The 23,337-nt window shown below is 32.5% G+C and overlaps 2 protein-coding genes across 2 annotated transcripts; both read right to left on the bottom strand.

Moving 5' to 3' along the window:
• Positions 1-3,672: 3,672 nt before the first annotated feature.
• On the bottom strand, positions 3,673-4,884 carry LOC114723838 (bZIP transcription factor 11-like). Its single transcript, XM_028910081.1, has one exon. It carries the CDS (start codon positions 4,281-4,283, stop codon positions 3,825-3,827), a length of 459 nt encoding a protein of 152 aa, XP_028765914.1. The 5' UTR covers positions 4,284-4,884; the 3' UTR covers positions 3,673-3,824.
• A 4,954-nt stretch (positions 4,885-9,838) lies between these two features.
• On the bottom strand, positions 9,839-20,489 carry LOC114723851 (importin-5). Its single transcript, XM_028910090.1, has 20 exons — positions 19,024-20,489; positions 18,506-18,709; positions 17,210-17,314; positions 17,036-17,101; positions 16,788-16,952; positions 16,419-16,493; positions 16,179-16,333; positions 15,678-15,813; positions 15,513-15,582; positions 15,259-15,386; positions 14,735-14,791; positions 13,179-13,364; positions 12,960-13,052; positions 11,803-11,888; positions 11,640-11,706; positions 11,479-11,545; positions 11,266-11,402; positions 11,027-11,118; positions 10,871-10,937; positions 9,839-10,183 (listed from the first exon to the last, which is right to left on the bottom strand). Exons 1-20 carry the CDS (start codon positions 20,254-20,256, stop codon positions 10,022-10,024), a joined length of 3,351 nt encoding a protein of 1,116 aa, XP_028765923.1. The 5' UTR covers positions 20,257-20,489; the 3' UTR covers positions 9,839-10,021.
• Between the last annotated feature and the right edge of the window lie 2,848 nt (positions 20,490-23,337).

The following is a 23,337-nucleotide window of genomic DNA, read 5'->3' as shown; positions in this document are numbered from 1 at the left end:
TTTATAACCAGCATCAATGGATATTCCTTAGGAGGTAGGATACTTATCAAACAAGGAAAGGATATTCCTTAGCATGATGGTAATAGTAATAATAAAAATTATTATTAATTAATATCATCAAAAGCATGCAAGTCCTTGGAATTAACCTTTTTTTTTTTTAATACTTGTTCAGTCTTAAATATCCCTTTTAACATCAGGGCCAAAAGAAAAGGAAAAAAAAAACCATTTTTGACTTCAAATTTTAAAAGTCTAAATTTCTCATATAATTTGCAAATTTTCAATGACACATCTCCCAATAACAATTTGTCTTGTCCCCTTGATACGAAGTGCGTCTGAAAAATTTGACACGTCTCTCTCAAGCTAGGGCTAAGCAAAAATAAGAAACGTGTCTATATAAATATATATATAATATATATATATGAATATAAGAAATTTATAAATACACGTAAGATATGCACTAGCACTAGTACTAGCACTATTTTTAGTGAAAAAGTGTTTTTAAAAAGTAATTTTTTTATAAATTGAGATAAATTCCTTTACATATTTATTCCTTATATCATAAAAGTATTTTTACAATTATAATTTAGTTTCCACCCAAAAACCTATTTTAATGTAAGAACTAATTAGGAAGTTGAATTTAATTCTAATGATAAGATATCAATCTACTCATATGTAATTTTTTTAAAATATCCTTATTGATTATAAGAGATTCCCACTAGAAAATAGTTCAAATACAATAAATAAATAGAGTAATTTAGAAAAATTAACACATTTGTTATAAATAATCAATTTAACTAATTTTTTTTAATATTTTCAAAGCTTTTATATTAATAATTAGATATTGAGTGTGTACAAATAGAATAAATAGAAAGCAGCATTCTCTCTGCTCTAGAGGACAAGTCATTTTTATGAAAATTTTTTAGTCAGTAATATAAATCACTTAGCAAATAATTAATATTTATTTGTTAATTTTGTTCTCGTAATTAATGCTTAAAATTTAAATATAATTTTTTTGTATTTTTCTTTCTCCTTTACAATCTCATTTAATCTAGATGAGATTAGGGGGAAAAAATAATTTGAGATGAATTTAATAAGTTAACTATTATTCTTAGGAAATAAAAATCACTAACATGAGATTTTCTCGTTTATGAATAGTGTTGGCTATCAATAAATAATTGAGTGAGTTTCTTAGGACGAGTACAAGTTGAATACTTATATTTATTTGACTTAGTCGCCCTTTTGTCTCCTCAGATAAATGGTGTAATTTACTTAAGATGTAATTTCGTACATCAGCATGAAATTTATTTGAAGTGAAGTATATTATTCATAACTAATCCATAAATTTTGTACTTTTTTATTTTTATTATTTCTTAATTCAGTCATATATATAGATTTTTTCTCATTAATTTTAAAAGAGTTATAATTATAATTGTCTAGTAAATTTCACCATTCTTTTTTAAACCACAATTATCACAATATCTTCCATTTTCAAATAATATATATTATTATCCTGAAAAATTTAAAATCGTGATAAGATATCATTTTAATAACATTTCAATGAACAGTAATATTTTTTCCCCTTAATTTGGTTACTCGTTTTATTTGAAAGAAAATTAAACCTATATGTCTCAATTTTTATTGTCCTTTTTCTTTTTTAAAATTCGGCAATCAATTAATTTTAATTATGCTCTTAATATTTATCCTGTTGCAAGATCTCCTGTCTATACTCAAACTTATCTGTAAGTAAACCTTTTTTCAGAAATGAAAAAAATCTGAATCTGTGAGTACTAACTTTTAACCCGACGTTGCATGTGATCAAATAGTACACGCCAATTTTAATTTTTATCTATATTTAATAAATGTCATCTTCGATTATATGCCAAAAAAAAGTCATTTTCGACTGAAAAGAAAAAAATCATTTATGTAGAAAATGAAATATATGACGAGAGCAATAAAGAACAATCATAAATCCTTTTAATGTTTGCTGGACCTATAAACCAATGATGTCAAATGCCCTCTCTGTTTTTTTTTTGTTTTTTAATGTCCTCCGTTCAAAAGAAAATTGTACGTTTGAACTCAATTTGAGAGCATAATATTAAAATAAACCAAACAAGAGCAACAACATTGTTATTGATAATTATTTTGCGGTTTTATCTTAGAAAATCATGTCGGTTTTTGAACTTGTGCAAGTTACAAACTCAGTCAAAATCATCACTTCACCCATCAATTTTGCAGATTTTGCAGTTTTAATTTACAACGTCTTTTTAACTGGCTCTCTAAACATACTAATTTTTTGAATTTAATTATGATTAATAACTTTCTATATGAATTTCATTTGAATATGATAAACTATGACGTTTGATGGATTTAATTTCAGTTATTTTAATTTAAAATATATTTAAATAAAATTTTTCTTTTTTATGTCAATTATTTAATTATATGCTTGTAATAGTTATTTATTGAGAAAAGTAAACTCTTACAAGTTTAGGATTTGAATTTATATCCTTGCAAAAAACGAAAAAAAAAAAAGGCGCGGACTAATGCGGTTTTGACTGCTACAGATTAATTTTTAGTAATACTCGTTACTTTTAATGTATTTCACCGAAACTAAAATTTTTTATATATATAACTTAGAGTATTTTTAAGTTAATTTGGGTTTAAAACTAATCTTTATCGGATCAGGAATGTTAAGATTAAAACTTTTCTAATAAGTGTACTTTTTAAAATTTAAACTTGCATTCTTTTCCTCACGAGAATGAAATTTAAAGTTGTATTCTTTTCTTAAACTATTTACATTCTCAACCAACAATTGTGCCCATTAACTTTGTTTTAAAAGTTTAACAACATAACCTTTTAACTTTGTATCTATTTAAAATACACTATACTCTATGAAAATAAAGCCTAGAAAGTAATAAATAAAAGATAAAATTATACAGTTATATAAAAAAAAATTAATAATATGATTTATAAATAAGATAAAATATTTTTTTTATCTCTCTGTTATAAGTAAGAGCAAGAAAGTATATTAATAACAAAGAGATAAACAGAAGGTTTACAACCGACAAAGCAAGCACACCAACCCCGGAAATGACCTAACATTGACATTATTGATTAGGGATTTAGAATCCTTTAATATTATAAAATCACCGTAAGAGTTAAAGAGAAAAAGTAGGTTTAATATTTTAATCAAACATTGTTTTTTGGTTCAAACAACCGTATAATCCCCGCAATTGGAGAGAGATAGGTACAATGGTATATCAGTGTTTGGACCCCACTAATTAAGTAGGACCCACCATCATGTCTATCTCCTTTTTGACTTGGGAAAAATTAAACATGTAAGTTAAAATAATTTCACCTTCTTTTTAATTAAGATTTTGCAATTTTATTTTATTTAATTTGGGCCTTTTAATTTTTCAATTATAGGCACTCGTATTAATTATGCCACATGTTACAAATAAAATCAAAATCACTCAGCTTATAAGTTACATTTATATGTACGAAAATGTTTATGAGCATAATAATTTTTATTTTTTATGATGATAATAAATAAATTTATTTCACATTTTTTTATTTTTTTTATTACCCTGATTAATAGATTATGAGTGTTAAAGCTAATTTCTATGTCCACGATTGAGAAAAGTTTGACAAAACTACAATATAATGACACAATAATTGAGAAAAAGAGCCAGAAAAAGATGATTAACAATCAAATAAAATTGTAAGGACAAGCAAATCAAATCTTATTATCTCTCTCTTCAAGTTCAGAGAATCTTACAATAAATTAAAAACCCTAATAATCATCCTTACACACCTTACTTAATTAATCAATAATACATCATATTATTATTTCCACCGGCAGCCATGATAGGTTGGTTCCAATTGTTGAAGAGGCCACAATCAGAGATCATCTCAGTCTCATCATCATTATTGAACACATAACTGCTTGATGAGTTTATATAACTTATGATCTCATTAAGAGATTCCAATCTGTTTGTTAACTCAGCCATTTGGGTCCTCAAGATTGCATTCTCTGCTTCCATGTTCATATGAAGTTGGCTGGTTAAGCTCAAGTTCTTCATAATCTCTTCATTCTCCTTCCTCAGCTCACCAACCTGCCTCACCAGATCGTCCAGATGCTGCTGTTTCTTCTTCATCCTCGATCGCCGCGCCGACTCGCGGTTCGATATCATTCTCTTCCTCTTCTTCTGGTCCATCACATCTTCTTGATGATGATGATCAGATGAAGTTGCAGAAGAAGCACCACCACCAGGAGAAGAAGCCATTGATGATTATGATTATGTCCGTGCAATAACTAGGGTTTCGATGAACTTGAATGATGCAGATCTATAACAGAGAGAGACAGAAAGAGATACAATATATATATATATAAGTCCTACAAAAATCAATTACTGGGTTGATGGATTGCCTTCAGATGATGAAAGTAAAGGGAGGGAGAAATTAAGAAGATGGGGGATTTTGCAGAAGATTATCGTGAGAAAACGTAGAACCAGTAGAGGAAAACAACGGAGAAAGATTGAACCAAGTGGATCCTGCGAGAGAGAGAGGAGTTTATCATGAGGATTTCGCAGATTACTGCAGACATATTGACAAGCTTGAATCGATTGTCTCAAGCATCAATAACCGTAACTGCATAATCAAGATCAAGAAGAAGGATTATATTATTGAAGGTAATAAGGCCTGGAGAAGAAGAAGAAGAAGAAGATGGAAGAAGATGAAGAACCGAAGGAGTTATATAAACAGGGAAGAGATTCTTAGAGAGAAGATAGAATTAGAAGAGACTATGGGCTGAGAAATAGGGTAAAGAGAAGGAAGAAGATAGAGATGGATTGACCAGAAATCTGAGAGATAGAGATGAGAAAGAAAGGAAAGAGGTTTTGATGGGAATGGAGGGTGGGATTTATAGAAAAAGAATCGCCCATTGGAATGGAAAAGTAATAATAATAATAATGAAGAATTAAATTTTTAAAGTTAAAGATAAATTCAATTAATTGATAATTAATGAAAGAGGGGAAATGGAGGAAGGAACACGGAAAGAGCCCCACACCGGCGGACAGATCAATGACAGAGGCTGTTTCCTGTGCATGTGCACGCGCATGTTACTTTCAGTGTTAAAAAATTCACGAATGACAACTCATTGCCTTTGGATTCTTTCGCATTTGGAATGAGTTAAATATTACTACTACTTTGTTAAAGCATACAAAAACATTAACTTTGTCTAAGTACATTGTACGACTTTTTTGACAAATAAATTACAACTCGTCCGTGGGAAATAAATAATTAAAGTATAAAGATTATAAGAATTAGTTAAGCTACTTATTAAAAGAAATATGAGTTCTATTTTTTTAAAAAAATATCTACTTAATTATTTGTTTCCAAACTACCTCTTAATGAAACTTTTTTTAATATGCTCAATCAATGAGGATAGTCTAAAAATATATATAATTTAAAAGACAAAATAAATTAAAATATTATATTTAGGATTATAATAAATTTTCCAACTAGCTCATATCCCAAGGAGTGGAAAAAAACATTTTTAAGTGATTTAGTAATATTAAGTGAAACTTTGTGATTTTTTTTTTTGGTGTTGTTACATTAAGAATATTTGGATCGTGAATTGCATATAACATCTCACATCAACTTGATCACCAGAAGTAGCTAATCATAGACAATAAAATATCTTGATTGGAATTTAAAATTTTATATTAATATTGACATTAAAAAATATAATTAAATAATTCAATTCAATAACCGAAAAATGAAAGAAAGAAACAAAAGGCACAATTCATACCGATTTTTCTTTATGCTAAGCATAGGTATTCTCCTCAAGCTTTAGTTTACTATATTGTAAGGGACTAGCCCGTTCTGTTAAATCTAATCCAGTTGTGGCTCTTATTTTAATACCATTTTTTTTTGTCTTCAATAGAATGATCGATTGATTAGAGAGAAAAGAAATATTCATGCGTAACATGATAGGTATGATTGCTTATGGTTGGTGGTCTATCAATTTTCTGTCTTTAAGCAAAATGTTCGTTTTCCATCAATTATGTGAAAGATGAACGGTCCGGATTAAGCAGAAGAAATTTAATATTATTTAAATAATGTTAAGAATTTAAACTTCATTACTCTAAATTGTTGCACCCAACAACAAAAAAATCATACTCCTCCGGTCCTAATTATAAGACCCAATTGACTTATTTGAGGAGATTAAGGAAGTAAGTTAAGTTGGTTATTTATAATAAATAAGTGTTGTCATTCCTAAAATATCCTTGCTAATTAAGTATATTGGCTAAAACTATCATTATTAGAAGGATTATCTTGGAAAAAAATACATAAATATAAGAGACAAAATGGATTGGGGTCTTATAATTAGGACCAAATAAAAAGTCAAATGGGGTCTTATAATAAGGACCGGAGGAGTACTATGAACAACACACCGTGAATGATTCTCATTGAGGAGATGTTGTTATAAATTCTCAAAAAAAAAAAATTGACATATTGATCAAATAATTCAATAATCGGATAAATTCAGAAAGAAAACAAGTGAATAAAGACCCTTTAAAATATATATATTAGCAATAAATGAAATTTCGTGAACATATTTATATTCTTTTTTCTTTTATTTGAGACTTATGAATAATTTTTTTCTTATATTTTTTGTTGTCTTTCTTCAATAAAATTTAAAACCAGTTTACCTAATGTGATAGGTAAGTTTGCTATGGCTAGTGGGTTTTCCCCAAATAAATTGTAATTCATTGAGAAGGAGACTCAAATTGCGCAATTTGATAGATTTTTTTCCCCCAAAAAATAAGCAATTTGATAGCCATGTTTGCAACTTCGCATAGAAATTTTGGTTTTTGTCTAAAATATTTGATAGACTAGGATATTCGTTTTAAATGATTTTTTTACCAGATATTCGTTTTAAATGATTACATCATTTTAAATTATTTATCTTAATACTACGTTCAGTCTCTTAACATAAGATTCACTTTACACTTTAATTTTTTTTACTAAAAAGTGAATCGTATATTAAGAACCGGATGTAGTATTATATTTTTGTTCTTTTCTTAATTTGTTTATTAAACTGATTTTACTATAACTAATTAAGCAAGCATAGTTTAACATAGTCCATTAGGAGATACAATCAAGTTTTCATGTTTCATGTATTCTATTTTAAACAATTAATCCTAATTTTTTCAAAATTTCTTCGTCAAATTAATTTTAATTTAAATAATTTTTCCCCAAGACCTAATTAACAATTTGAATCCATATAAGTTTCTTATATGTTTTATTTTTAGAAAATGGATAAGTAAAATAAGTCTTGGAACTTAAATAGTATATCTACTCAAATAGGTGAGTCCAATTAAATGATTCACTCATATATTATGTCTAATCTTTACGAGTTTTTTTTTTTCCAACTTTCTTCAAGAGAATTGGTTTCCTTTAGCAGATTAACAATCGTATAATTATTTTTTCAGGCCTATCATTCTGCTGACTTATTTAATTTAAAGAAAAGGACTCAATCAATTAAAACAAGGGTAAATTATTCAAAGAAGAAATATCAGAGGGAATATTAATAAGTTTATCATTTTAAATAACAAAATTGAAAATAGAGTCATCATTGGCAAAGAACAGTAGATCTGGAAAGAGAGAGAGAGAGAAGATATCAAAAGAAAAAAAATAAATTTTTTATTATTAATTTATTATTCTAAGAATTTTTTTCTTCGAGTATTCTTTTTGCCCATTTTTCCCATGTGAACGAAGAGCAGGAGTCATTATTCCTTTTCCAATTTAATTGAAACATAAATAAGCCTTTCTTTGTGCATCTAGAATTCTCTAGGTTCCTTAGGGCATGACTCCTAGAAATATAGGAATTATTTCATGTTGGTTGGCAAAAAAAGAAAGAAAGAAATATGGCACTATAACATAACAACAAGAATGGTTAACAAATTTAATACATTCTCATGTACAAGATCCTCAAAAGTGTAAAAGATGCTAGTATTAATTTGTGGCATCACAAGACAAGTAAAGGAAGATTTCTAAAGATAACAAATTTTGTCTCCCCATTCATGAAAGGCATATTTCTTTTAATTGGTATTTATATTAACAATTTTAGGTAAATTAAGAAAGATAATTAAAATCAGTTACTTCTTTTAACAAAATTTTAAAATTATGCTCAATACAGGTTACTCTTGTGTCCCTTTTATAATATGTTTCAATCATTTTACACATACTAATAAAAGATAGATTGTTATTCATTTGTTAAGGTATAAAAGTAGGCCAGTTTTTTTTTTAATTTTTTCCCTAATCTATTAATAAATACATATTTTCATCTCTCAAGAAGTTAGACATAAAATGGTCTGATTATGAAAAAAAAATTGATGCAACCCCCTATATTTTGAGCTAAAAAGAGATTTAGAAAACTTCTTATAGATGGAGGAAGTGTTGGGTAGAAGAATTTATTTTATTAATTGGGAAATTTTATACTTCCCTAATCTTTTCCGGTCAGCCCATTAACATCTTTATGCTACATCCATCTTTAATGTAAAAAATTATTTAACATTCAATTTAGTTCTAAATATAAAACTGTAATATACTTTGTCTCTTGTATTTATCTATTTTTTTACAAGACAATCCTTATAAAAATTACAAATATTTAATGTTTTATTAAATAGTAGTTATCACTAATACATATGACTAACAAAGGTATTTTATAAAAAACAATACCTATTTATTATAATTGACTAATTTAACTAATTTTTTTAAACCACTCAAATTAGTTAACTAGCTCATATGTTAAGAACCAAAAATAGTATAAGAGAAGCTGGGAAAAGCCATTATACTAGTTCTCCAACTTATTTGCCCTCACAGCATCATTGTTCTGTTAACACAAGCGACACTTCCATAAAAACCCACACTATTTTTCAAGTTTTGCAAGAACCAAGTCCACTCTTCCAACTTCCGCCACTATGGCATAAAAAAACGGGGAATTATTAAATTTTAGGATGTTAATTACTACATGAATACTTTATGACTGGAATGCTTTTTCATTAAAAGTTGATCTAAAGTCAATGATTAGTATTAATGTTCATTAGCCAATATTTATAAAATAGTTCACATGCAAAGATGCCCTAAAACTCATTTCAAAAATAAGGATACTTCCTTTCAAACCAATCATGGTTTCCCGTTCACTATTATCTCAGCCGACAAGCCTGCAGACTTAAATTTAATTATTCACTGGACCTTTACTCTGCGTTTATAGTTTGAAATTCTCAATTTTTGACCTTTTGACTGAAGTTGCAAATATGGCATGAACTTAACTTTCATTGTTGTTTCTTCTAGCACTTCAAATTAAATTATAATTAAGGGTAAAAATACAAGTTATGTTTTCTTGATTACGTCATTGGCAACAAAGTCTAAAGCTTAGCGTGCATTTTTGCCGATCTCATCAAATGTCAATTTTTGTTAAATTGTGAACTAGGGAGCAAAACATGCTTGGCTAAATAAAATAAAATAAATAGTAAAACCTTGATAGATCAACAGATTGAATATTTAATACAATACATTCCATTCCATGTCTGACATGAAGAAACAATAGGCCAAAACTGCCAGAATTGCCTCAAGACAATCCTGTATTCTCACCACCCATTTGGTAAAATGCAAAAACAAGGGGAAAGAATTGCCTCAAGACAATCCTGTATTCTCAAACCCATTTGGTAAAATCAAAAACAAGGGGAAAAAGAACACACACAAATGCCTAACACTTATCTTTCAAACTCAAATCTCACTATTGACAAATTACAATATACACATTTTTGCATAAAAGTTTCCTTACCAATCACAATTATGACTCTGCATTCTCAAAACTGAAGCCAGGGGTGTGAAAAGAAACATGCAAGAATGAATGATGGAAACCATCTTATGGCAAAGAATGAGGAATAAATATTAAGAACACCAAACCAATTCAATAGAGATTCGGTAAACTCCCAGTTGCCGACACATACTATGAAGAAAGGATGGATTGTAATGCAAGCTGTTGCTGTGGCTGCAAAGCTGAAAAGGTTGCGGCTAGAGCAGAGGGTAAAGTTTGCTGAAGCTGTTTGAGAAGATTTTTCATACGACCAGCAGTTTGTTCAGTCGCAAGATCTTTACCGGCACATAACACCTGTCATGCGCAAGAACAATTAATATGTTACCCAGAAGGGAAAAATAAAGAGAACAAAAATACTATAAAGATCACATACATATCTTCTTCATTGTATACGATACATTTCATATATGCTTCAAAGATTAATTCAAACCAAGTCCTAAATTGCATGTCACTATGCATCTGTTGCTTGCTATCTACCAGTTTAAAGACAAATGAACATCCATCACCCACATGAAAATTTAAGATAAAAAAGATATAAGAAAAGTTTGAAAATACACTTCCATGAGGTTTTCGTTGGTCCGCCACATAAAAGTCAGGTTCACAGTTCTTTCATTTCTTAAAAAGCACCATGTCCTTTAAAACATCCAAAATGTCTGGTATTAATATCAACTTAAATTATGAAATTCAATTTTAAGTATAACCAGTAAATTCAGGAGAAAGCAAGTAGTTAACAAGTAACTATTTTTTGTGTCTATTACCAGGAGGTGCAATACATGCTAGCCTTAGGTTGAGAAACAAAACTATCGCAGAGCTACTGCATATCAAAATTTTGTCCGCTTTCTGTTTTAAGGAGGTTAACTAATTTCATCATTAAAGCCTTTCCACTAGTCATTTCAATAAAATTTCTAGTGCCAAATTCATGATGGCCACCTAACCTCAGCAAAAACAGCCAATCAAATAACCAAACATATAAAAGCTAACCTCAGCAAATACTGCAACAATTTTTGGGAGATATTGATTGTTTGGACCCAAAAGGTCCCCATCAGATCTGTAAATAAAATGATAGAGCACAATAAGAAAATTGAGAAGATAAAAAGGTGTACTGCATAAGAGAAACAAGAAAGTTGAGTTTCTGACCTCTCAACCATTGAACAAAGTTGATCATGCACAACTTTGGCCTCAATTAAATCACCTTTTATTGGCAAACAGTTCAACCATGCAGGAACCACCTGCCAACAAGCTCATTTAGAAAAAAATATTCAGAAGTTGCCTAAAATAAAACTCTAAAAAAATCCCATTGACAGATTTTCTCATTAGATTAATACAATTAACAAGCGCAAGCATAAACTGGGGTTATAGCCCAAAGACGTAACTACCTGGGCAGCATCGATGTTGTCACGATGAAATTGACAAATTTTTCCCAAGGCAGAAACAGCATTGTCGTATGCCATTACATTGTCCTGTTGCAAAGCATTAGGATGCTGAACCACAGCATTTAACCTTGAAAGAGCCTCTGCAATATGCCGCTAACAAAACGTTACTCAAAATAACTTTTACCAATTGAATAACACTATCTCAGGAAGCACTACCTCCAACCAGAGGTTTAAACACAGATCCTCCAAACTCTGCACAGACACCAAGGCCATAGACAGCAGCCTACAAAAGAAAAGAGAAGACACAAAATCAGACAATTTAGGCAATAAATAGCAATACCAGAGACCTTGACTAATGGAGCATATCTAATGCTGACCTGTCTGACATCAGGATTGTCATCATTACAAGCCTCCAGCAAGAATGGAAGATATGTCTCATAATACCTGATCAGATGGCATTTCGAACAATCAAATTAATATGTTGCTTGCAAATTATCACGGCCCATTGAAAGGAAAACGGTCAAGGAAAAAAGAACTTGCTTTAGAGCTGCTTCACGACACTGTTCTGCCACATCATCGAAGATGCAAATCGCAATCCTCCTCTCTTCTGGTGTTTTATCCCTTCCCTATCACAAACATAAAACAAAAATATTTCAACATATCAAAATAAATTAGCAGAGGGTACAGGGAAAAAAAAGTAGTTACAAATAGTGCAATAAAAAAAACAAAATAGGTAGAAATCCACATGACAAAGGAATCTACGAGAAGTCCAATCTGTTGCCAAATGAATGCAAGAAATTCTAAATTCAATTGTTTTTCACGAACAAACGAAAAATTAATTCAACAAAGAAACATTTGCAGGGCAATAGATGCTAGATAATGAATTTGGATATGTACCGTACTGTCACAGATAATATATGCGCAGACAAGGTTTTTAAGGGAAAAAAATGTTCTTCACTTTAAATTATGAGATAGTTGATGAAATGCAGTGCACCATAGCAAAAGGGCTCCTGAAGCTATGGCAAGCAGCACTGTGCTGCCGGTTGCAAAAGTGTAATGCCCATATTTTATTTTCCAAAATAACAGTAACATGAAAATAAAATAACCAACACGAATGAAACTTTAACTACAAGTTAACTACCATAGATGCACAAACATATAAACCAATTAGCCAGAGAGAAGGCAATAAACAGTTAAAAACAACATATGAGAGAATGGAGACCCATGATGTAACAACCAGTAGAATCATGACTGCAATTTGCAATTGGGTTTTGTTTTTCTTATTACATGGACATGTAGAAGGAACCTATTTTGTAACTCCTTGATGAACAAAGAATTATTTCCTTTTATCTCTCTGATTATTTGTTAACAAATTTTGTACGTAATTCAAGCAATCAAGCCAAAGAACAGAGAAAAAGATAATAAACCATCCAGATTGTCAGCTCCAAGACAAACCAAGATAATGTTTCTTTCATATCCAAAGACTGATAACTAGATGGACTCAATATCTAATCACATAAACAACAGGCCTGCACATCCCCAACAGCCAGTCTCCAACAGACTACAAGTTTAAAGGGCAAACATTGTATCTTCCCAACATAAAATGCACAAGACAGACAAGGAACACTGGATAAGGACGAAAGGCCAAGTGTCAGATATGCACTAAATATGGTTGGTAACTTCCAGAAAAAACATACCCACATAGGTGTCAGATATGACGACAATTCATCAAAGAACGGCAAGAAGGAAGCTTTGAAGGTTTTGATCAAAGTCCCCAATATCTCACCCACCTGAGAAAATACACAAATTACATTACAAGGATGGCCGGCAAAACTGATGATTAGTCTTGAGCACACTAATAGTGGATCAGTGATTATGATAAACCTATATATTTTAATTGACATCAAAAGACTAACTTGGTCAAAAACTTCTTCCTCTTGCTCATTTTCTTCTTTAATCAGTTCCCCCTCTTCAGCATCAAAATCTTCAGCTTTAGCCCTCTCTGCTCTCTCTCTCTTTCTACTTGAACTTGCTGTAATCACCTGTTTTATCTCATCAACGACGGATTTGACCTGGCTTTCATTCAAAAGCATCCCAGAGATCTACAAAGGAAACAAAAGATTAGAACACACCCCAAATGGAGTTTTACTGAATGCAGTAAGAATAGGCAAGATGGATGACAGAAAAAGAGTAATATCACTAAAATGTCCAAGAACAATAACTAATTAGTCATACATCAGAAATCAGTGATGCATTCATAGTATTGTTGGGAAAACATCCACTTCAGATATTACCATAATTACAATTAAAGACATATACGAGGATCTTCTTAGACAGCGCTTATTTAGATCCTTAGAAAATATCGCTAAAGTTGGCTGCTTTTTAAAAAATGAGAAAGAAAATCAGTTGCAAAGTTATGGCTTTAGCTGTTAAAGAGCACCAAAGCCAGAAGGCAAGCCCCACAACGCAGCCAAAATAAAGTAACAGCAATAACGGTAAGAAAATTGAAGTAAACAATAAAAGACAACCTACGGTACAGGCATACTCAATTTTTGCAGGACATTCTATCATGTGTAAGAGAAAAATACCAAAATAAAACCCCCCCCAAAAAAAAAAAACACTATCTAAAAGCAGCTAAACCATGTTGAAATATGCAACTCTATTAAGATTTATGGCAGATGGCTGGAATTAGTCCTTTCCATTTAGTGTGTATATCTTTGGGATCAGTAATTATCTCTGAATCCTTAAAAATCTGCAGGTACAGAAGCTGTTAATACTTCCCTTGATTGTAGTTAACAAGATCTTAGGCCCCTTCCATGGCATGATTCCCAAGGCTGGAAGCGCCACCACTCTCTGAATAGTGCAGCTTCCAGAGGTTTATATATATTGATTTTATACATATATTGACGATTAATACAGATGTCATGGCAATTTATTCTCTTGTACTACATACAAGGACGAATTGGCCACCAGAATGGTGAAAATGACCCTATCTATACAGATTACAACATACTACTTTCTAGAAATCAAAGCATGTGAAACTGTAGTAAGCATTAATAATATCTCATAAATCAAGCTGTTTTCCTTTGTTCATATGAGTCCATTGATTATAGAATCCTTCCACAGCTAACATCACTCATAGCTCTTTCTTTTAGAAGGGTGGCTCCACATTGACGTCATTCAATAAAATCAAATTTGTCCACAAGCAATATATCAAATTCTCTTGCAAGCCAATTGCAGAATAGAAGTAAATATCTAGTTCTCTTATATGCCCATGCACTAGGGAATCTTCCACAGCCAGCACCAATTCTCCATTAACTAACATCAGCAACGTTTTTTGTTGACTGTCCTCATCAATTAATAATGATAACAAAATTCTACACCATATATTCAATGGTCCTATAAAATTAAGATACACAAACAAAAGAAATGCTTAAGATACACCATTGTGTGATTGGATGACAAAACCAACCTGTAAGCACTCATTTAATGAGTCCAACATACTCGCACAAATCTCCGTATCTGGTTCCTGCAGGAAATTTGAAATGCAAGAACTTCAGCTCTTGAACTAGCAATGTGGACCCTGGTTAGACAAGCAAAGTCCACCCGCATATTATTAAGATTGCTTAGTTATATCATCAAATCATTGCCTGAGCCCAATTTTAGTTTAGGGGCCACAAAAATAACAAAGACTGTAGGTCGCACACACTAAAAGCTGCTTCTGCTCAAATTAATACAAAGATCTTACAATTCAGATAAGTTTCAAAACACCAGACATATTTTTTCACCCAAGTTTCTCTCTCCATTTGGAAATAGAAAGAAATAGGAAAACACCTAAAACATCAGGAAGCTCAAGGTTAGATCCAATGAAGTGACAATAAGAACTTCAGAACCCAGGCTAATTCCTTCAAATAATAGCATATTTATTCAGCAACAACCTCAGCATAAACTTCAAATTAGTAAAACCAAGATTGGATGAACTCGAACTATAATTACCTTATGCAATGCTTCCACCAGAGCTGGGATAATACTGTCCGTCAAAAACTTCAAATAAGATGCATCCCGACCTTGAGATTGTCCTTTCTCTATGGCTAACTTTGCAGAACGCAGTAGCTCGGGCATTGCTAAAAATGTGTATAGGAAATGTCAAATATCAGGACACACAAGGAAACGATTCAAATGACACAGAATAATTATTGCCCAAGAAAAAGTATCCATTGGCAACAAACCGCATGCAAATAATTTAATACCTGAAACAGCTGCTTTTCTAACCTCCTCATGGAAGTAAAATTTTAGAAGCGGAACTAAAGTTCCTGCAACCTACATGCACATAAATCATTAAGAAAAAGCAAATAATCAGTAAACCTTTGGCAAACCCGAGCATAAGAAGGGATATATAGCCCTCAGAATCTGACCTGATCAATCCATGGAAAGAATCCTTCCTTCAGCTCATCAGCATAGCAACACAGCATGTTACAAGCTGTAGCTTTCTCCTCCAGGACACTAGTTTTGATTCCAATTCTTTTGTCACCAAGAGTGATGGTCTCCATACTGAAATATATAAAATAAAACTTAGATGGGAGGTGAAACTGTATTGATTTGTGCTGCCAATTTCAGACAAATAACCATGAAGTAAAATCAACTAAACTAAAATATTTGCTTTTTCTATCAAGGGCAGAAAGTAACTCTACTGGGAAACTGTTTAAATTCAAGTTTATACATATGATCCTAAGAGAATATAAAAGAAAAACGAGTCATATCAGTAAATCAATAAAGCAGCAAGCATCAAAAGAGCCCCAAGGCCCATTCAAAAAAAAATCACGGCAAAATAAGAAAAGCAGTGCAATTAATACATTATGACCTGCAACTGACAATATTATTAAAATTAAATGAAGAAAAATGACAAAAACTGAAACCTTTCATCATCAGAATCATCAATATCATTGTCTGAGTCTGCTGATGTAATGGTTACATCAGGCTTAAGTGAAGCAGACTGAAGTAATGGGGGCATGACAAACTGCATATAAGGTAGGAAATCTTGTCCCAGACACTTGCAGAGTCTAGCCCATGCCTGCAACAAATTAAGCGATTGCAACTGAGTAGAGCCTCATAGGCATTATCTATACAACACATTAATTTAATATTAAAATACACACCTGAAGCATGTAACTTGTTGTAGGATCATCAGTCTCCATTTGAGATACTTGCAAAGACATAAGCACCTCCATAACCTAAAAGAAACATGGTTTACAAATTCATACAAAGTGAAATTCAATTATCCCAGCAAGAAGCTATGTACATAGCAGATAATATTCCATTCCATAAAAACAAATAACCTTCTAGCTTTCCAGTTTAAACACTTTTTTCCTGAACAATGGTAAGCATATAAGTTGCATTGAAGGTAGGTAAACACTAGAAAAAATGTTGTTTAGCTGCAAAGTTACAGCATATCAATTTGAAAGACTTCTACAGTGAATTAGCGGGGGAAAAAAGAGAGAGAGAGAGAGAGAGACATAAAGGAGTACCTGCTTAGCATCATCCCTAAACTTTTCCTTCCCAACAGCCATTCCAACCAGACTTATACACTCCATAGACTTGGCACGAAGCATACGATTAGACTTGTCAGTTGCATTAACCAATATAGCCTTCAGGTATGGCATGACGGCATCATAGTACTTCTGGAAGTGCTCCTAATTACATGATGGTTTTAATCTCATTACGATTCACGGCAAGAAATCAAAACTGTTGGATAAAACAGGTTATACAAAGATACCTGGGATGAATCTGCCACTGATGCCAAAGCAGTCAAGGCACCCTCTTGCACCATTTGCTTTCCATTCTGCCAAACATTTTGAAAATAATTAAGGGAAGGAAAAGGATAATCACATGAAGATTCAGAAAAATGATCACATGAGCGTTCCTTGGAACAATGTTTCCGTTATAATACCTGAAGAAGAACCAGTAGTTTGCTAACTATTCCATCCAAGTAAGGCGTTAAAATGTCAGAAGTACAGTTCTCACTGAAATTGAGCACTGCTGAAGCAGCATGAGCCTGCGCAGACAATAGCAAGATAAATTCATACCTATAATGCATAGACACTTTATAAATAGAGCTCCATGTCCGTGTCCAACATATACAGGTTATTCATTTTAGACACAACATTATGTGACAACTCAAATTTTGTTATGTCATGGTGTCTGTTCTGTATCCTGTCTCACGTCCATGTCAGTGCCTTTGCTTCCAAGCATGACAGGACATGATAAATCAGTTGGACCATGAGAAGAAAAACCCTACGACCCATGAACAGAGGAATCCTATGAGTTCTACTGAGTGAAAGAACATGGGCTTCAACACATGATATAACACAGATCTAAAAGCAAAACAATATAGATGTTCAATCTGCCAATCTTTTCCCTCTCCACATACCCAAGAACAAAATAACACCGCAAAAGCCTTTTAAAGCTCAATATAGACAGGTAATTCAAACTAAAGTAGCTTACTTCTTCCCAAATACTATTCCTATGAAGCAGGCAATTAAATTAACCGATCATATAGTCTCTGATACGTTATAGCTTACACTCCTTTACTTGTTATTGCTAAATTAACCAATTAACCATCAAGTGGATTCAAAACTTAATTTTAATCAGATAACCTAAACATCGAAAAACAAACACCTCCATTGCTCATTATCGTGTCAACTATATCTTGAAAATCTTCACAGCGTCCTGAGACCCTTGATGAGATTATATATGCAGTTTCAATTTTAAAACACAATATTAATCCCGAGAATAAACATTAAATACAATAAAGATGTTCAAAAGTACCTTTGTAACATACTTTTGACCAATAGGCATTGACTTAGTGACATCAAAGTCTTATTTAGGGCTGATTGATCCAAGTTTGAATCCCAGCCATAGTCAAAATTAACTAGGAAAAAAGTAAAACATACTTTCAACAAAGGAAGTTAACCATCATTTTGACATTTAACTGACCTTATAAGGTAAAATAAAGACCACAATACACATTGAACAACAAGAAGGCACCCTGATTACAATTCAAACAAATCAAGCATCCTAATTCAAGAACTGATTCATTACTTTAAATTTTAATGCCCAGAATATCCAATTATTTCGTAATTTTAAAGCTATCATTGCTTACACCTTTATGTAGATAAAACCCAATGCTCATTTGCAAAATAACACTATTCTTGAATAATCAAATACTTCAAAGGCAGCAGCTAACCTGTACACGAGGATTATGAAAATCATCCATAGCAGCAGCTAGTGCTGGCAACACCCGTTGATGGTATTGGGTTTGTAAATCTGGACCTAAATCAGTAGACAATTGCCCAATTGCATTAATAGCAGCCCACCTCACACGGGGGTGTTGATCTTGGAAGGAATTCAATACCATTGCCACCACTTGCTCCAGATTTTTAGTCATAACCTGAAGTAATTGGAAGGTTGGGGAATGCCATAAGGAAAAATATAAAAGAACTTTTGCAATCTTAAATAATTACTGGGCGAAAAAAAACTCTCTTCAGCACCTTAGACCATAGAAAGGAGGTAGTTCACCAGATTTTTACAGCGGGCAAAGTTCAATTTTAAGGAACGATGTAACGGATAGGAACAATAAGTGAACTGAATAGAAGTTGCAGTTGCAACATACTGCGAGTAAAGGAGAAATATCTATAGTAGCCAAACAAGATAGCAAACATGTAAAACAACCTATAGCGTAAGGAATGCAGGCATTTTCCCTACCTTTACACAACCCTCCGCTATTTGAGCCAGCGCAATCAATGCAGCATGACGTTTTTGCCACTCGGCAGCAGCCAAGTAAGCAGGCAATTGTTCAGAGGCAACAGGAACGATGGTATTGCCACCCAATGATATAGACAGCCTATCCAAGCACTCTTGGCCTACACTGTAATTGCTTGTTTCACCAGCATCCTCATCTTCAGTTTCTGCAGTATGCCACGCCGGATCATCCTCAATATCCAAGAGCATCTTCATCAATATGGCAAACAATCTGCTAATGAACTGTGGCAACTTCCTCATCATCCCCGGCGCCCGCTCCCTGGCCTCTGCAAGTGTGATCACGAACTCAACAGCTAAATGCCTCGTCCCTTCTTCCAATGATTCTGCCTCTGCTATCTGCAACATTGCCCCGACTACATCGACCAACTGCCTCCTCAAGAATCTGGGCTCAGTTCCAGCCAATTCGATCAGTAATTCAAGTGCCTCCTGGGCCGTAGCTTCCTGCCCGCTATTCAACGCTTCGGTCAAAGTGCGCATCATTGCAGGTAATAAATCCTGAAACCTATCACGATCAGTAGAACTCGACAGACACTGGATAAAATTGATCACCGCATTCAATGCAGCAATCCTGACGTCAGAATTGGCCGTCGATGATGTCAAACACTGCAAGAACACAGCATGTAGATGCTTGATGTGAGGAGTAAGGGAATCACCGATGTACTGGGACAACTGGGCAAATATCAAAAACGCAGATTCCTGCAGTCTGGGCGAGTCCGATGATACACACTGAAACATAAACGGCAATAATTCGGGCCAACCATTATCGGGAAGAATCCCAGAAGCAAGCTCGGAAATTGTATCGCATAATTTCTTGGAAATAGATTTAGGCTGGTCAATTTGAATACAGGCAAGAAGAATAGATTTAAGCGATGATTGAGTCGAAGGAGTAAGACGAGGCCATAAATAAGTATCATCGCGAGTAAGCTGCTTGCGGAGGAGAATTGCAGACATGGCACGAGCCTCAAGGATTTGGGAAAACTGAAGCAGATGGGCGAGTTTGAGGGAAAGAGCATCAGGATCGGTCTGCTTGCAGAGGTTGAAGAGAAGCTCAGCTTGAGAACGCTGTTCGTTGGAAGACGACATGAGGTGGGATATTAGGGTCTCGAAAGGACCAAGATCGGGACCAAGAATGGCGGCCACCTGAGCTTGCTGGAGCTGAGTTGACTCGGAATTCATGGCGGCTTACTCAGCAAGGGAGCGAGTTAGGGTTTGATGATGAAGACTCTTTCTCTCTCTATGTGCCCGCCTCCCTCTCTCTCGCTCTCTACAACGAAGAGAAGTAAGGTTTTATAGTGATGCACAGAGGGAGTTACAGTGAGTGAGGAAGCGAGGGCATGGGAGTGATGGGAGAGAGAAGGAAAAGAAAAGGTTACAGAGACGATAAAAAGGCAAAAGACAGAGGTGAGGTGGAAGGAGAGACTAATTTAGGGCAAAGCAAGTTGTAAATGTGAATGAATGTTTTAGGGCCAAAAGAAGCCTTTTTCATGTGTCCATGCTTCATGTTGTGTTAGCTGTTTCCTTTTTTTGTTTTCTATGTCATCATTCATGTTTGTTACTCCTTTTCTTTTCTTTTTTTTTTTTAACCGCGTCTTAACATTATGGTACCAATAACATTACACACCGTGAATAAGGTTGACAAGTAAATTAGGACTTTTTCCCAAAAAAAAAATATTAAAGATTATTAAGAAAATATTTGGATAGAAACTAAAATATAGTTTTACAAGTAACTGTATAGTATACAAAATAAGTATGCGAAAAAAAATTTTATCTCGACTTATATAAAAGTGCTTTTTAAAAGTAATTTCAATAAAAACCAAATACCTCATAAATCCTAAATAAGAAATTCATACAAAAATGTATGGTTATTTATAAGTTTATAGTTGTAAAAACCTATTATTAAAGTACCTGAATGAGGATTTAATAATTGTAAAGTTCTTCTCATGAAATTTTTCCTTTTTAAAAGTTTGGAATGTTTTTTTTAATGCAAAATGAATAATTTAGAATGATTATTATTTGACCATTAACAATTCCAAAATCCCAAAACTGCTCAAAAGCCTAAGGACAAGGGTGAGGAGAAATTATTTCAAAACATTAAGTTTTTATTTAGTTTAAGTATGTTTTTAAGTTTTTATTTAGTTTAAGTATGTTTTTCTTTTTCAATCTCCACCCTTTCCATCATCAATCTTGGATGGCAAAAAACAAAAGCAGTAGGGAAGGAAAAAAATGGAAGGAGAGAAAATAGAGATAGAGAAAGAGAAAATTGGGGGGGGGGGATTATTACTGCTCAAAACTGGAAGGAAGAAAAGTGAAAAGTATTTGAATGACTAAAATACCCTTATCTTTATATTAAAATATATCATGTTTAAAATTGAACTAAACATCAAAATGGAACAATCATATTAACATTAACTCCATCACATGATTTAAAACCAAAATTTTTGATAAAAATATTCTTCATGTTATGATATTTTAAAATCAAATATTTTAGTAAAACAGGTTATTTCTTAAGGTATAAAACAAAAAGTGCATAATTTTTTAAATTAAATATGCTATTTAAAACGATTCACAAATTTTATAATTAAATTTTTTAAATTTATATAAGTATAGGTGAATTTATCTTAAAGTTAAAATTGTTAACTAAATGAATTTATATTTATCTCAATATATATTATAATTAAAAGGGTGATACTGGTATGTATTTCATTAAAGACATTTTACATAAAACTTAAAAGACATAAAAATCTAGCCCACCTTTTATTTAATATACTTGTTCATATTTAATGCCACTCTTATCATTTTTAATTGTCAATTGTAGGAGGAGATTTTGGTTCTTTTTATTTGTTACTTGTATCTTTTTTAGTACTTCATTTCTAATTCTACACCTATTAATTAAGGGAACCAAATGTAAAGGTGAAGAGAAAGGAAATGTGTGAGAAAAAATATACTAGTATTTAATAAGGGTAAAAATAAAAAAAATTTATGCATTTAATAATTTCTTTGATATGTGAGAAACTATTATTATAAATGACAATTAAAATGTACCACGGTGGTATACTTGGTCAAAACTCAATGTTTCTTTTTTTTCTCTACCGTTGAAACGAAAGGAGCGAAGCCCCTGTCTGGCACTGGAAGAATTGGTAATGGTATCGGTACTGGGATTTGATATTTTATCATGCTTGATGTTTCGTATCAGTACTTCAGTCCTGGGCTCCCCCGTGCCACCTTTCGTGGGACTACTCAGCACCAATTCAGTCCTGGGATTGAACATTTTTAGATTAAAGTGCCCCTCGCCTCATTCCTCTCGTCTCTCACCCTGCCGCCATTGATGTGTTTATTATCCTTTTTATTAGTACAAAAGGTATTGTAGTCTTTCAGGACTGCACATATGGGCAGGATTGGGTAGGACGGGACCATTGTCCTATGTCCAGCTTAAAAAATGAATGGATTAGAAAATACAGTTTGTTACCCAACTCTGCCCATAAAAAGCCTTATTAAGTTTGGGTTGGGCAAACACGAGCTGGGCAGGGCAGGCTTCTATACCTAACAAGTCAATATATTATACTAATTAACTAATTATTTATGTCCCTCTAAGTAATCTAATGTAACTTTATATTAAAATGGCAACTTGACTTTAATTTTGTTATTACTAATTAATATACTATAAAACTACTTTTTATAGTAGCTAAGAGAAGTGGACTATGACAAAAAAAATATTGTTTGTATATTTTATTAAACTTAATTGTTTTTCTAGTTTCTAGCTCTTAAAATCATTTAAAAATAAATAAGTATAATGAACATTGAATATTGATGCAACAGTAGGTTTGATTCAGGAAATAAATATAAGGCAAATAAAATATATATAAATAAAATTATATATATTTTTGCAAGCAGGGCCAAATGGGCAGGGCAACATACCGTGCCCGATACCCAACTCTACCTAACAATTTGCCCAGCCCGAATATGCCCAATAGTTCTTTTGGACCATTTTTTTAAGGGCGGGCTGGGCATTTTTTTACAGGCTTAGGCAGGCATTGCAGGTAACTGGGATTCATGAACACTCCTATAGTCTTTTGCTAATTTCAAGCTAATCATAAAAAAGTTTAATACAAACATTCCAACTAAATATTGCCCCCTACCAAACTTACTTTTAAAACCTTATTCTCACTCTCAACTCAAATCCCAATCCCAATCCTATTCTTAGTCCAAACTCTCAAAATTCATTATTGTACACCAAATAGGGCCAAAGAAGATTAGGGG

The sequence above is a fragment of the Neltuma alba genome, unplaced genomic scaffold (genome assembly GCF_004799145.2).
Source record: "Neltuma alba isolate B1F8T4 unplaced genomic scaffold, ASM479914v2 tig00012157_pilon, whole genome shotgun sequence".
In the NCBI taxonomy this organism is placed as follows: domain Eukaryota; kingdom Viridiplantae; phylum Streptophyta; class Magnoliopsida; order Fabales; family Fabaceae; genus Neltuma; species Neltuma alba.
Note: the sequence above shows the minus strand (reverse complement) of the source record. Positions and strands in the feature narration are given on the sequence as shown.